The sequence below is a fragment of the Bubalus kerabau genome, chromosome 5, assembly GCF_029407905.1.
Source record: "Bubalus kerabau isolate K-KA32 ecotype Philippines breed swamp buffalo chromosome 5, PCC_UOA_SB_1v2, whole genome shotgun sequence".
NCBI classification, from domain to species: Eukaryota; Metazoa; Chordata; class Mammalia; order Artiodactyla; family Bovidae; genus Bubalus; species Bubalus kerabau.
Window position 1 is genome coordinate 135,911,018 of NC_073628.1, and position 14,264 is coordinate 135,925,281.

Genomic DNA, 14,264 nt, shown 5'->3' on the forward strand with positions numbered 1-14,264 from the left:
GGGATGCACGCCCAGGGTGACCTCAGGTTGGCGTGTGAGGACAGCACTCAGCCTGGGCATCCACCTGACCGCGCCCGCCTCCCGTGCCGGGCCTCCTGCGGGTCCTCAGGGCTGAGGGCACCGTCTCTGCGTTCTTGTCCCTCCTCTGCTGTAAGCTCAGGGAGGTGACTTCACCTCGTGTGCAAGGGCAGGGCGTCCAGGGCAGGCCAGCTGTGGCGGCTGCAGTGATGGCCGCCTGCGCGCCGAGTCAGTCCATCCTGCCTTAGGACGGTCCCTGGAGGCCGCACACAGTCAGGCCACAGATGCCTGGAACCTGCCAGTCTTTTCCTGTGGGGCCTCGGGTGCCAGAGCCCTCTCCCAGGCATCCACGCAAGCAAATTCTGTCCCATTTGAAGGACTTTTGAGCTTACAAGGGACCCACTGCAGTAGCTTGAGTTAAGGGAAGCTGTAGGAAAAGCGGTTCCTAAACTGCAGGAGATTTCGGGCCAGGAAACAAAGCCCAGCTGGGCCCCTGGGGGCCAGACCAGGAGAGTGGGTGGCAGCCTGGCTGCTCACTGTGCCCCGGTGCCGGCTGCTGGCTCCTGGCTTCAGCCAGTCCCGACCCGGATCTACTGGTGCGGGAAGGGCCACTGAGCCTAGAGGAGGCGACTCAGGCCACTGAGCCTAGAGGAGGCGACTCAGGCCACTGGGCTCAGAGGCCCCCAGGGACCGTGGAAGGACAGCCTCAGCTGAGACGGGGCCAGGTTGATAGCAGAGCGGGTGAGGAGCGCGTGACGGACGGGGCCTGGGGCTCCCCAGGCAGCGAAGTTGAGGGGTGGGGGTGGGATGTGGGTCAGGAGAGGGGGGAAGTGGGGAGAGGCTGTCCTTGCCCACGGAGAGGAGTGTTCATCGCCCACAGGCGGCCCTTGGCAGGGCTGAGGCTCAGGGCCCAGGAGTCGGGCAGGACGGGGGCCCTGAGAATTCAGAGCAGGCCTCCCCTAGGTCTGCTTCCTCTTTGTTGTGTCCCGAGCCTTCCATGACCCAGGCGCTGTGCTGGAGGCCGCAGGCACAGGCATGCAAACAAATGCGAGGCCCCTGGGTGCTGGCCGCGTGGACATTGTAATCTGGTGGGCTTAGCAGATCGTAATTTTAAAGCCATCGTGGCGTGAACTTCAACCATCTTCCCTGCCCCTTCGCTCAACCAGCTGCCTCTTTGAAGAGAACCCTTGCTCCTGGCTGGAAGTTCGACCTTGAATCTGACCCCCTGCAGTGGGTCTACTCCCTGCCCCGTGGGGAGGGCTTGCCACGTGGCTTGGGGGGCAAGCAGACCCCTCTGTAGGTGTGCTCACTGAGGCCGCCAGAGCCTGCCTCTCCCCCAAGGGTGTTCACCCGCTCGAGCCAGTAGCCTGGAAGCACCCTTGTCCACACATCACCACAGCTGAGCTTCTGCCCCCACCCTGCCCCCAGCCTGCCTTCCCGACTGCTGGCATCCGCTTTATCGGGGTTCTCAGGACAGACAGCTGGCTTGTGTTATGTGCCTGCTCCCTCCTGTCCCCTGCCTGTCTGTCCTGGTTTTAAATAGCTTATCTGAGCAGCTGGATGACCACATGGGCTTATATGGCCTGGGGTACATGTTCCCTTAGCCCTGTCCCTGGCACCTGCCAAAATAGCAGCCAACACCCCCTCTCCCCCTGCCCCCGCCACCCCTGGCGTGACTCCTGCGCACATTCCTCCCACCGCCGGGGCGCAGGCCTGCTTAAAGCCTGTCCAGCCCCTGCCCTCGCCCAGAGCCCGCAAGGCAGAGCAGACAGCACAAGACCCGTTGGCAGTTCCTGTTCTGGGTAAGACTGGGGCAGGCTCTAAGAGCAGAGGGGTGCCCTGTAGTCTGGGCCCTCTGTCCCAAGTCGCAGTGTCCACTCTGACTGGGTGTCGGAGCTGGGAGAGGCCCCCTTCCCTCGGGAGCTTTAGAGGGAGGCGTCTCTGAGATGAATCCCTGAGCCTAGTTTAACCGACCCTCAGCCTGAGGCTGGAGACTCGGGTCTGAATCACAGACCTCCCACTGAAGGCATGGGGCGGGTGGAAGGTCTTGGGTGAATAGCTGTCCCTCCCTGGGTCTGTTTCCTCTTTTGTAGGATGGAGAGATAATTGCCAGGCCTCTAAATGAAATGATGCTCCGACCCCCGGGGACCCTCTCCCGGCGCCTCCTCCCTCCAGGCGGGGAGCCCCTGCCCCATCCTGGGCAGGTCCTCCCCACTCCCCGGGGAGCAGAGCCAGGCCGTGGGTGCCCACACCAGTCAGAACAGTCCTCGCGGCCACATCCTCCTCCCTGGGGTTCAGAAGCTGTCAGAACTGATGAGAAAGGCCGCCTGCCAGAGGCAGCCAGGGGACCAGGGACCCCGGAGGCTCTTCCAGGCGGACGCAGGGCTGGGCCCCACCCCGGACAGGGCGCGGGCTGAGCGGCGTGGAGAGACCCACTTCCCAGGGCGGGGGCCCAGCTCCCTGGGTCAGGGTGTTAACCCTGAGTCCAGTGCCCCCACCCCAGGGTCCCTGCCCCCCATGCCCCTGGGGAGATCGCCTGCTGGAGCTCTGCAGGGAGAATCACTTCCTCCTGAAGGAACACTGGGGGCGGGCGCCTGGAGATGGGCGTTTGAGGCTCATTCTTGTCCTGGTGCAGCTGGGAGGCCTGACCTCCTGAATTCCTCCTCTGACCTGGGTCTTCAGGCAGGAGAGGAATCTGGGAGGATCGCATTGCCCTGGTCCAGCTCTGAGGGTGGGCCAACAGCTGCGGTCAGGTCCAGCTGCCTGCCGGGCACAGGGCTGAGAGTGGGGCCTCCACTCTTCTGTTTCATGGATAGGTTAACGGAGGCACAGAGAGGTTAAGTGACTCAGCTAAGGTCACACAGCAAATCTGGGTATTAAACCTGGGCCTTTGACAGCATGGCCAGTGTTCTTTCTGCCTTCTATGGTTTTGGCTTTATTCCCCAAGAAAGGTGACCCTAGCCTTTTGGCTGTGATGGCGACCTGCTAGAAAGGGCAGGTAGGGGCCTTCCGGCCCCTCTCCCAACTGGAGGCCCCCCTGGCCCCCCGCCTTCCTGCCACCAGCTCCTGGATGCGATCTCAGACGCCTCCTCTGGGCTGGAAGCCCTCCCCCACCCTGACCTGACTCTTGAGCGGCTCTATTTTTAGGAGCTGTGCTTGTAGGAGCAGGGGGGCTCGCAGGGCTGTGTGGGGGCTCAGAACTGGCAGAGAGCATGAGAGCTGCACCCCAGGCTGGCCAACCCCCTCCCTGGAGGCCTCCCTGAACCCCAGGGTGACAGACTCCTCCCAGGGCTCAGGCCTCCCAGTCCCTGGCCTGACTGCTTCCCTGGGGCTCCAAGCAGTACTGACCTGCCAGTCCTCACCCACCCTGGGCTGGGGGCTGTCCCCCTGCTGCTTTTCCCCCAGGCCTCATTTGGAGACTCTCTGGGATGAGTACCCCCACCCAGAAGAGCCAGCTTCAGTCCAAAGCACCCTGTTGCCAGCCCCGCCCTGCCTGCCCCACTGTAGATCCGTTTGCCCTGACCCAGCAGGGCTGGATGACTGGGAGCAGGCTCAGAAGAGTTGCCAGCCCAAGGTTGCTGCCCGAGGCGGTCTCCCCCGGGGGCTGCGGGTGGGGCTCCTTCAGCACCTCTTAGCTTCAAAGGGGCTGCCTTGTGGCAGACACCATGCCACCTGCCAGAGCTGGGGCTCGCGGCACGTCTGCAGACAGGGGCCTGGGTGGGTCTCAGCCATGAGGGCGGGTCTGGGGGACAGGTGAGGGGGCATCAGCACCCCGTCCAGGGCGCCGTCACTGCGGCCTGAGTCACAGGTTGGCGGCCGCAGCGCAGGGTGCAGCCTCCCTTCACCCCAGCCTTCCTCCCCTTGGAGAAGAGGAAACTGAGGCACAGGGGGCCAATGGCCTTCCCACGGTCACACACACGGGGCGTGGAGCCTGTGTCCCGAGCCATGCCTGCCTCCCAGCCACCCCTCTGGCCTCTCCCTGGGCTCACAGTGACGGGGCAGCAAGACGCTTCCGTATGGGACCCTGGGCTGCCTCCACACAGGCCTTGGGAGGGGGGCTCGGGCCCCGGCTTCTGTTCTCAGCGCCGCGTGGGGGACACCCTGGAGAAGCTCCACGGAGCTGGGCTTTTCATAGAGACAGCAGCTGTGAGAGATGAACAGACCCCACACCTGCCCAGGGTCCCCAGGGAAGCATCACACAGGCTGGCACATGGGCATTCCCTCATCTGTGATCCTCCTTGGATTCCCTGCTCAGCTTGCACTCCCCATGTGTGGTGTGTGTCTGGGGTCTGGTGTGTGTCATCTAGTGTCTGGTGTGCTCTGTGTGTGTGTGTGAGTGTGTGAGGGTGAACTCCCTTCCGTTCAGCCTCTGTGGGTCTGGTATCTGGTGTGTGTCTGGTGTGCTGTGTGTGTGTGTGTGAGTGTGTGTGAGGGTGAGCTCCCTTCCGTTCAGCCTCTGTGGGTCTGGTATCTGGTGTGTGTCTGGTGTGTGTCTGGTGTGCTCTGTGTGTGTGTGTGAGTGTGTGAGGGTGAACTCCCTTCCGTTCCGCCTCTGTGGGTCTGGTATCTGGTGTGTGTCTGGTGTGCTCTGTGTGTGTGTGTGAGTGTGTGTGAGGGTGAGCTCCCTTCCGTTCAGCCTCTGTGGGTCTGGTATCTGGTGTGTGTCTGGTGTGCTCTGTGTGTGTGTGTGAGTGTGTGTGAGGGTGAGCTCCCTTCCGTTCAGCCTCTGTGGGTCTGGTATCTGGTGTGTGTCTGGTGTGTGCTGTGTGTGTGTGAGTGTGTGTGAGGGTGAACTCCCTTCCGTTCAGCCTCTGTGGGTCTGGTATCTGGTGTGTGTCTGGTGTGCTCTGTGTGTGTGTGTGTGTGTGTGAGTGTGTGTGAGGGTGAGCTCCCTTCCGTTCAGCCTCTGCGGGTCTGGTATCTGGTGTGTGTCTGGTGTGCTCTGTGTGTGTGTGTGTGTGTGTGAGTGTGTGTGAGGGTGAGCTCCCCAGCCCTTTACCTGTGTGTCTGTGGAGCCACCAGCAGAGTGGCCCTGGGCAGCTCTGCAGCCACGTGTCCCCCACGTGTCCCCCAGGTGTCCCTCTGGCCTCCACAGGCCCCGCGGCCCTGCTCTGTCCTCCGTGTCTGCCCCGCGGTGGTGCTGAGAGCTTTATAGACAGAACTGCAGGCAGCGGCCCCTCCCCGTGACCATGGGCCCTGATTTTGGCTCCGGGTGTTGGCTGACCCTGCGGGTTCCTCCCTGTCACTGAGTTGCTCCCGGGGGAGAGGCCTGGCTGTGGGAAGACTCAGAGCCGTGTCCGAGGGGTGCGGAGCCTGCAGCCTGGCCCTGCTGGGATGGTGTCTCTGCCCGACAGGGGCAGGGGCCCGGTGCAGCTGGTCCAGGGTTGGGGGATGGCAGGCCCAGCGCTTCCCGCAGAGCTGGGCGGCTAGCCCCCTGCCCACCCGGACTGTCTGTCTCTCTGCAGAGGGAAGAGGAGGCCATGTCGGACGTGGAAGAGACAGTGGACGAGTATGAGTGAGTCCTGGGGCGCTGGGCAGGGGCTGCGCCCGTCGGGGGAGTGGGGAGAGCCACACCCTTGCTTCCAGCCTGTTGCCTCGGGCTGCCCCAGGCAGGGGGCTGGCCGTGAACACCCCAGGGCTAGGGGATGGGCTGGGCCAGGGGCTAGGGGCTGGGCCTCCTGAGAAAAGACCAGAGAGTTTCTGTGAGGTCCCAGAGGCCACAGAGCCATTGTGCCCAGAAACCCGCCCCAGACCTGGCATCACGGCCCTGGGGGCTGCTGGCCTTGCCCGCTTCCCTGTCCTGGGGGCCAGGGAGGGGGGCATGCTGCAACCCATCAGTCAGTCGTCCCTGGGGGAGGCAGTGCCCGGGGCAGATAGGACCACAGACATCGCTTGGACCCTGAAGACCCCCTCCTGGGCACCGAGGGTGTAGACCTGGGGGCTGAGTGGAGGGCTTGTGCCCGTGGACTTGGGCTGGGTGGACGGGGATGGGGGCGTGCAGAGCCCAGGGACCAGCACTCGCCAGGTTTCCTGGGGGGGTGGGGAAACGGAGCTGAACGGAGCCAGGCTTGGCTGGGCTGTGGGTGGGGGGCGGGCAGACGCCAGGACCCAGCACCGGGGTAAACGTCTCCTGGAAAAGGTCATGGGGTGTGTGCGCGTGTGTGTACACGTGTGTGCGCGCATGTGTACACGTGCGTGCTGTGTTCCTGACAGCATGTCCCCTCACGCCGCAGGGAGCAGGAAGGTAAGCACACCCTGACTCTCACTGGGCGGGAAGACAGCCTGGCTGGAAACTGACTGTCTCTTCTCTCCTCTCTTGCGCTCACGTCTCCTCCCCGAGCAGAAGCAGCCGAGGAAGGTACAGGGGTGGGGGTTGCCCAGGAAGCATCTCACCTGTCCCCAGCCCCTGCTCTCAGCTGAGCAAAGCCCCCCTACCAGCCCCGGCTTCCTGCGGGCAGAGTCCTGACGGGGCCATGCCACCTGTCTGCTCCACCGCCTGACCGGGCTGGGGGCCACACCCTGCCAGCAAGTGATGAAAATAGAACCCCCCCCCCACCGAATTCTGCCCGGGCCCTGGCCCTCTCGCATGCTGGGCGGCCCCTCACCCACATGGGTCCTTTCTGGTTCCAGACACTGAGGAAGGGGCACCAGGGCCTGAGTCTAGGACAGGACCCTGACCCTGTGCCGTGACATCAGAGAACGAGCTGGGGAGGGAGGCTGAGTCAGACACGGGGCCCAGAGGCAGCCCCACTGTGACAGCACCTCCGGGTGCAGAGGGGGCTTCAGCCCCAGAGGGGAAACTTTCAGACGAGAGGACCTTGCATAGACTTCCCCTGAAGGAGCAGACACGGAGCGTTCCAGGCTTTGTAGCCCCCGGTCCTGCTGAAGCTGCCGCTCCAGGAACATTCTAGAAACGGTCTGCAGGCTGTTGGGCCCTAGTTTGCGGCTTCTGGTTTAAACCAAGAACAGAGCGGCCTGTCAGCCACACAGGTCCCCCCACACTCATTGGGACCTTGGATGTCACTGGGCCCCACACCTCCCTGCGCCAGGCCTGCTCACTGTCTGGTTCACCTCTCCAGAGCACGAGGAGGTGGTGGAAGAGGAGGCTGGAGGCGAGGCTGAGGCTGGGGAGCCCTGCACCACAGGTGAGGCCCCTCCTGGAGCGAGGGGGTAAGGGGGCCCTCTTGAGCTTGGGGCAGCAAGGGCCCCAGCGCTGCTCCTGAGGCAGCGGGAAGGCCCCCTAGACCGTGCTCTGCAGCCTGGGCAGCCCCCCGTCTAGGCCGGGCTCAGCCTCATCAGTACACGCTGCACCTGCTTCTTTTGGCCAGGCGGTCCTGGGCCCTGGCAGGTGTGCACAGGCGGATCCTGGACCTGGAGCCCTGCAGGGCCCCCTTGGCTGAGGACGTGTTGGGGGGACAGGGGGCTACTGGCAGGGCCTTGAGCTTGGAATTGGGACCGTGACTCCTTTCTCATGTTCTGTTCAGAAGATGGAGAAGAAGAGGAAGGTAGAGAGGCTGAAGGTGAGGCCCACAGGCCATCGGGACATGGTGGGGAAGCCCCTCCTGCAGCTGTGGGGGAGACCCTGGGGGGAGGGGGAGACCTTGGGGGGAGGGGGAGACCCTGGGGGGGAGGAGGGGGAGACCTTGGGGTGGGGGAGACCCTAGGGGGAGGAATGGGAGACCCTAGGGGGAGGTGGAGACCCTGGGGGGAGGAATGGGAGACCCTAGGGGGAGGTGGAGACCCTGGGGGGAGGGGGAGACCCTGGGGAGTTGGGGAGACCCTGGGGTGAGGGGGAGACCCTGGGGGGGAGGAGGAGACCCTGGGGGGGAGGGGGAGACCCTGGGGGGGAGGGGGAGACCCTGCGGGTGTGGGCATAGAACGTGTGTGTCTGCAGGTTGGGCTCCTCCTTCCAGAGACGGTGCCTTGGGGGTGCCCAGGGGGAGGGGGCCAGGTTGGGTCAGGGCAGTGGTCACATCACGTCTATCCATGAGGTTTCTGAGGCCTGGGTGAACCACGGGAGGGTAGGGTGTCTGGGGCTGAGATCCCAGGCGCGGATGGTCCATGGGGTAGGTCACTGCTGTGGGCGCTATTGACCTACAGCCTTCACAGGGGCCCAGGTGGCCCGAGTCACACACTGGGGCTTGGAGTCACACCCATCAGCTTCCGGTCCTGAGCCGCCTCAGGTCTGGGGGGCGACTGCGGAGGCAGAGACTTAGGCAGGGACTCTGGGGCCAGGACCCCAGGACGTGTCCCTGACCCGTCCTCCCTGTGTGGCAGGCACTGCTGAGTGAGAGCGCTGTGTGCACTCGCGTCCCCAAGACCCCCTGAGCATCAGCCCTGAGTGGAGCCTGGGGTTTGCAGCCTACCATTTAGTGCTCTGGTTGCTCCTGCAGTCCCAGGATGGGAGGGAATCACTGGTGACGGGCAAATGGAGGCTCATGGGTGCCAGCTTATCAGGGGCACAGTGGGGCCAGATCCAGGCCTCCCGACCCCAAGTTCACGTGCTTTCCTCCTCTCCAGATGGCCCGGTCGAGGAGTTCAAGCCCAAGCCCAGGTGAGTGGTGAAGCCCTGGGAGCAGAGGGCCCGTGAGAGAGAACCCTCGGGACAGGACTGGGTGCACGTGGCACAGTGGGCACAGGCTGGGATGCGGCAGACACAGACTACCCTGTACAGCTGTGTAGGTTGTGTGCGGTATAAGAGTCTCTGCTGGGTGTGTGGGGGTAGGGGGTGGGGCGCTGAAAACCACCCACACTCCGTCACCAGCGCCTTAACTCTAACCCTAACCCTGACCCTGACCCTGACCCTGACCCTAACCCTAACCCTGCTACAGTCAGCACTATGCCCATCTAGAGGGAAAGGACAGACCAGCCATGGACCTGGGCAGACACCCTGTCCGACCCCTCAGGAGAGCTAGGACACTGTCCTTGGTGGCTGGAGGAGGACATGAGGGAAAAAAATTTGGAGAAGCCAAGCAGTGAAAGCGTGTCAGTCTAGGCATATGGCTTCAGAGGGTCACAAAGGGCCTCACAAGGCAACTTGGGGCCATACAGGACACACATGGGAGCTCTGTGTGCAGAGCGGGGTGGGGCTTTGGAAATGCCAACCCCGCGATCTGATGGTGCCTCAGCACACAGTCCAGGAGACGCTCCAAAAGCAGCCCAGCCTGGCAATCCCAGCCCCTTCCCATCCCCTCATTGGAGCAAACACTGCGGTGTCTTGGTTCAGATCCCCACACCAGAGGGCAGACAGGAAAGCAGGGCTCAGTGTCCTAGCCTGGAGTCCCACAGAGAGTGGGTGAGGTGTGTGAGGCCGACCGCTGCCTCCCGGGCTCCTGGGGTCGGGGCCAGGAGTGTGGGTCAGCCAGGGTGCAAGCCAAGCCTCTCTACTTCCTGGCTGCATGGTTTTGAGCAAAGCCTTATGTCTCTGAGCCTCCGTCTTCCTGAACGAGATGAGTGGCTTCCACTCCAGGTAAATGTGAGGATACATGAGGCCACTGTAGGCACCGCAGTCCCGAGTGGGCGTGGGGGCCCCGGGTGGGCACTGTGCTGCTGTCACCGCGTGGGAGGCTGGGTCTCAGCCTTTCTGTAGGGAGGAGAGGGACCTGCCCATCCCCGGTTCCACAGCCCCTCTGTGCAGGGAGGGCTTGGTACTCACCCCTCCTTCTGCCCACCAGGCCCTTCATGCCTAACTTGGTGCCGCCCAAGATCCCTGATGGAGAGAGGGTGGACTTCGATGTGAGTGCGAGCTCAAGGAGGGCAGCCCCCGCCCCACTAAAGACCTCCGGCTGCCCACCCCCCACACCCCGCCACGCTTGGGGGAGGACACGGGGGGAGGGGCACCGTGTCCGACACCACCCTGAGCTCAGCCCCAGTCGGTCCCACGACCCCAAGGCTTCGCTCCTGCCCTGCGGGCGGGGTCGCCTCTGAGTGCCGCCCCCCGCCCCCCACCCCAGGACATACACCGGAAGCGCATGGAGAAGGACCTCAACGAGCTGCAGACGCTGATCGAGGCGCATTTCGAGAACCGCAAGAAGGAGGAGGAGGAGCTGGTCTCCCTCAAAGACAGGATCGTGGGTGTCGTGCCCTCTGGGCGTCTGGGAGGAGGTCCAGAAGGAGCCCCCAGGGCCCCGCCCCGCGCTCTCTTCCCTCCCCCACCCCCCAGGGCAGAGCGGAGTCGGCATCCCAGCTCCCACCTCCCGCACCCTGGGCACAACCCCGCCCCAGTGATGAAGGGCAGATGCCGTGACCTTGAGCCTGGATTCTCTCTCCTCCACGCTCTAGCCCCTCCGCCCCGCCCCGCTCCTGCTCCACAGAGCTTGGCCTCCATCTCCCTGCGCAGAGTGGCGTCCACACCGGCGGGGGCGGGGCCGGCGGGCACTCAGGGGCCGCGGCGAAGGCCGTCGGGCCCTCTCCGGGGGCTGAGGTCCGTCCCGAGTGACCGCAGCCTTGCGGTCCTCCCCGCAGGAGAAGCGGCGGGCAGAACGCGCGGAGCAGCAGCGCATCCGTACGGAGCGCGAGAAGGAGCGGCAGACGCGCCTGGCGGTGAGTGGCCGCTGGCCTCCGTCCGCGGGGCCCAGGGTCGCTGTCCCGGCTCTGACAGCGGAGGAGACAGAGATGCCCAGAGTGCCTAAGGAGACGCCCCATCCCTCCGCAGCGCGCCCCCGGGAGCCGAGCTCCGCATCCCCCTCCTGCACTGCTGTGGGTGGGCCCCCACGGCAGGGCCTCCTGGCCTGGAGGGGAGCAGGCCCTCGGGAGCTGGAGCCCATGTGTTCAGCCCCTCTTCTCCCGCCGGGCACCGCCAGCGCCAGGCGTGTGCCGGGCGCGCCCTCAGTGCTGGCCCAGACTCAGGGCGTCTGGCCCCCAGCGTAACCCACTCTCTCCCCGTGGGAACCAGGAGGAGCGAGCCCGCCGAGAGGAGGAGGAGAGCCGCAGGAAGGCGGAGGACGAGGCGCGCAAGAAGAAGGCTCTGTCCAACATGATGCACTTCGGAGGCTACATCCAGAAGGTGGGGGCCTCCGGCTCCTCCTGTTGCGGGGGTCTCGGGAGAGAAATGCCCAGCCACTGCTGGGAGACCGCGTTCTCACACCCAGATCCTGAGCTGGCTCTCCCTGGCTGCCTCTCCCTGGCTGGCTTTCCCTGGGAAGAGCTGCCGGGCTGGGGGCTCCAGAGCACCAGCGCTCTTCCCCGGCGGCTGGTGCAGCCGTCAGGCCCGAAGCCCCATCTCAGGTCTGCCCTGTGTGGCCTCCCGCAGCCTGGAGGCCGTCTCTCCATTTGTAGGATGGCATTAATGGTGCCGTCTGCCTGCTCTGAGATGGTCAGACGAGCTACCCTGGAAAGCAGCTGAGTGCTGCCTGGATGCAGACTGGTTTCCTTCTAGGGCCCACCACAGGGCCTAGTGTGGTGCCCCCTATTCCTGGAGGGAGGGGAAGGGGGAGCAGAACTCTCTGTGCTGTGGACCCGGCCAGCCCCTGGGCCCTGCCTCCTGGTGACCCTCAAGCAGGGCCTGCTGGCCGTCGGCCCTGCCCCCAGCCCGCACATGGGTCCAGCAGCCGGCTCCCCAAGGCAGCTGACGCCTCTCCTCCGTGTCTCCACTCTTCCTGTCCCTCCCTCTGTCTGTTGCCTCTCCTGTCTTTCTCTGGGGCTCTTCTCCCGCTGTCCCGCTGTGCAGGCCCAGGTAGGTTCTGGTCCTCAGGTCCTTCTCCTCTCCTTTGGGGACCCTGGGGAGGGCAAGGTGCTGGGCTGGAAGGCGGGGAGGCCGGGTGTTGCTGGCCTGGGTGTGCAGCAGGGAGATGAGCAGCAGCCGTGCTGCAGGCAGGCCTGTCTCCCTACCAGGCCTGGGAGTGCAGGGAAGGCAGGGCTTCTCTAGCCCCTCCCCTGCTTCTTACTTTATCCAGACAGAGCGTAAAAGTGGGAAGAGACAGACCGAGCGGGAGAAGAAGAAGAAGATTCTGGCCGAGCGGAGGAAGGTGCTGGCCATCGACCACCTGAACGAAGACCAGCTGAGGTGGGCTGCCTGCGGGGCTGCACCTCTGGAGGGCGTCCTGCCTTGCATCACTGGGTGCTGCTGCCCCACTTTCCCGCGGGGGCTTCGGGGGGCTGGTCTGGGCCTTCTCGGCAGGCGGCGCTTGGCTCACTCTTCTTCCCACTGGGGCTCCCCAGCTCCATGTCCTAAGGCTTTGTCCTGGCAGTGCTGGCGTCCGCCTGCAGTGCTGGGCACTGCCCAGGCCAAGCCAGGGTGCAGGGCCTGGGGGCGAAGGAGGGCAAGGCTGGGGGGTCAGGATCCGGATGCAGGCAGGTGGAGACCTTCTTACTGCCCACCTCTTTTGCTGGCCTGTGCAGGGAGAAGGCCAAGGAGCTGTGGCAGAGCATCTACGACCTGGAGGCAGAGAAGTTCGACCTGCAGGAGAAGTTCAAGCAGCAGAAATACGAGGTAAGCGGCTGCTGCCCGCGCCCCCGCTGGTGGCCTCTGTCCCCCCACAACCCCTGGGGCCTGTCTGGTGGTGCTCCCCACCCTTGCGGGGGCTGGTGCTCCTGGAGCCTGAGGGTCACTGGGGCTGAGCAGACACTTCCTGGGGTCCCGGCCCTGAGGGCCCCCACTTCTGGCCTGAGGAAGCAGCTCAGCGCCCTGAGTCCACCGGAAGGACCATTGCACAGGCCAGGCCTCCTGTGGAGTCGGGGGCTCACCAGTGATTCGGCCCCTTCGCTCCCCCATGCCCACTTGGGTCCTGGGAGAGGCAGTGTGGTCCCCGCCACGCAGATGCCAGGCAGGAGGACGGCTTGCCCCCCAGCCCTGCCCACCTCCCCAGGCCACCTGGGGCCCCGCGCAGGGGGTGCCTGGGCTACTATTCCCGCCGTTTCTTTCAGATCAATGTTCTCCGAAACAGGATCAATGACAACCAGAAAGTGTGAGTGTCTGACTCCAGCTTTCACCCCCACCCGTGGTCTTCCGGCTCCTCCCCACTCCTGTGGTCAGGCCCCTGCCCTCCACGAGGCTGCTTCGGGCTGAGCCTCTGCAGGCAGCTCAGTGTGCCCCTGCCACCATCGGCCCTCAGCACCCCCACACCCCCTGGAGGCTCCCTCAACCCCCCCCCCCGCCGCCCACCCCGTCCCCCCTGACTGGGTCCTGCTTCCTGCAGCTCCAAGACTCGAGGGAAGGCCAAGGTCACCGGGCGCTGGAAGTAGAATGGCTCCTCCTTCTCCAGGACCTACTCCTCACCGGCCGCTCCTGAGCCACCTTCTCCTGCTCCACACTGTCCACACCCTGCACAGCCACCCCCTCCACCCCGTCCCCCACCGCAGACTGGCTGGAAGCCGCACTCGCGCCGCTCCCCACCCCCATCATAATAAAAGCACCATGCCCCCCCTGCACTCCTGTCTGTTCTTTTCAGGGAGAGGCAGCCCACAGGGCACCTGGCCTCCAGGGGCTGCGCAGAGCTCCCGTCGAGGCAGTGGTTTCTGAGCTGAGCCCTCGGGGCGGGGCTTCTGCTTCCACTTCTGTGTCAGGGTCGCCACTGCACACCCGGGCACGCTGGCACTGGTCCACAGAGCTGCGTCCGTCAGTGACCAGTTCTGTTTCCGGCTCAGCCAGGGGTTTGTCCCTTAGGTCTGGTCTGCTGGAGTTTGCAGGTCCATGACCTGTGGGTGCAGCATTAAACGGGAGTGCTGTGCTGGATTCAGGGCTGGAGTGACTTGAAGTCTCACGGGGGGATTGTCGGGGAGAACGGCTTGGCACTTTCCTGAAGGCAGCCCGCAGCCGCCTTTTTGCTGCAGCAAAGGGAGGACATGATGAGGCGCACACAGTGGGGATTGCCCCACGGTGCGCCTCTCAGCGTCCTGAAGTGTGCCGCAAGTAGCTGCCGCAGCTCACAGACGAGGAGACCGGCCCTTGGCAGGCTGTTCTAGATGTTCTGGGAAGTAGGCAGCAGGTTGGGGGACATTCCCCAGGGCTTGGATTAGCATCCCAAGGCTTATCTTGTGTATCATGGACATACAGTTTGAAGGGTTTCTTTAGGTCTGGTAGTCCAAAGCTGGAGCTGAGACTAAGTTCCTTTTTATTGTCTCAAAGGCTGTTTGGCCCTCTTTACTCCAAGTAAGAGGCTCAAGGTCATGTCCCTTCAGTGTCTCAGGGGCTTCCCTGTGAGCCCATAATCTGGGATCCAGATAAAACCCTGCCATTCCCAGAAAACCTTTCAGTTGTCTGCAGATCTTCGGTGCTCCCAAACCTGCAGGCGCTTGCTTTCTGTGAG

General features: G+C 64.3%; 1 protein-coding gene across 1 annotated transcript; it reads left to right on the plus strand.

Annotated features, from left to right (window-relative positions):
- The first annotated feature begins 227 nt into the window (after nucleotides 1-227).
- TNNT2 (troponin T2, cardiac type) lies at nucleotides 228-13,376 on the plus strand. Its single transcript, XM_055583829.1, has 18 exons — nucleotides 228-246; nucleotides 1,768-1,820; nucleotides 2,194-2,482; nucleotides 3,526-3,628; nucleotides 4,062-4,164; nucleotides 5,484-5,533; nucleotides 6,252-6,262; nucleotides 7,068-7,163; nucleotides 7,503-7,538; nucleotides 8,539-8,572; nucleotides 9,693-9,753; nucleotides 9,972-10,088; nucleotides 10,483-10,560; nucleotides 10,913-11,023; nucleotides 11,913-12,022; nucleotides 12,358-12,448; nucleotides 12,883-12,923; nucleotides 13,155-13,376. Exons 1-18 carry the CDS (start codon nucleotides 228-230, stop codon nucleotides 13,198-13,200), a joined length of 1,449 nt encoding a protein of 482 aa, XP_055439804.1. The 3' UTR covers nucleotides 13,201-13,376.
- The last annotated feature ends 888 nt before the right edge of the window (nucleotides 13,377-14,264 follow it).

Excerpts from the sequence above, each read along its gene's own strand:
- TNNT2 (XM_055583829.1), top strand. Across the intron at positions 3,629-4,061 it reads GTCTCCCCCGGGGGCTGCGG|GCCTTGGGAGGGGGGCTCGG; the intron begins GTGGGGCTCCTT and ends GCCTCCACACAG. Across the intron at positions 9,754-9,971 it reads GAGAGAGGGTGGACTTCGAT|GACATACACCGGAAGCGCAT; the intron begins GTGAGTGCGAGC and ends CCCCCACCCCAG.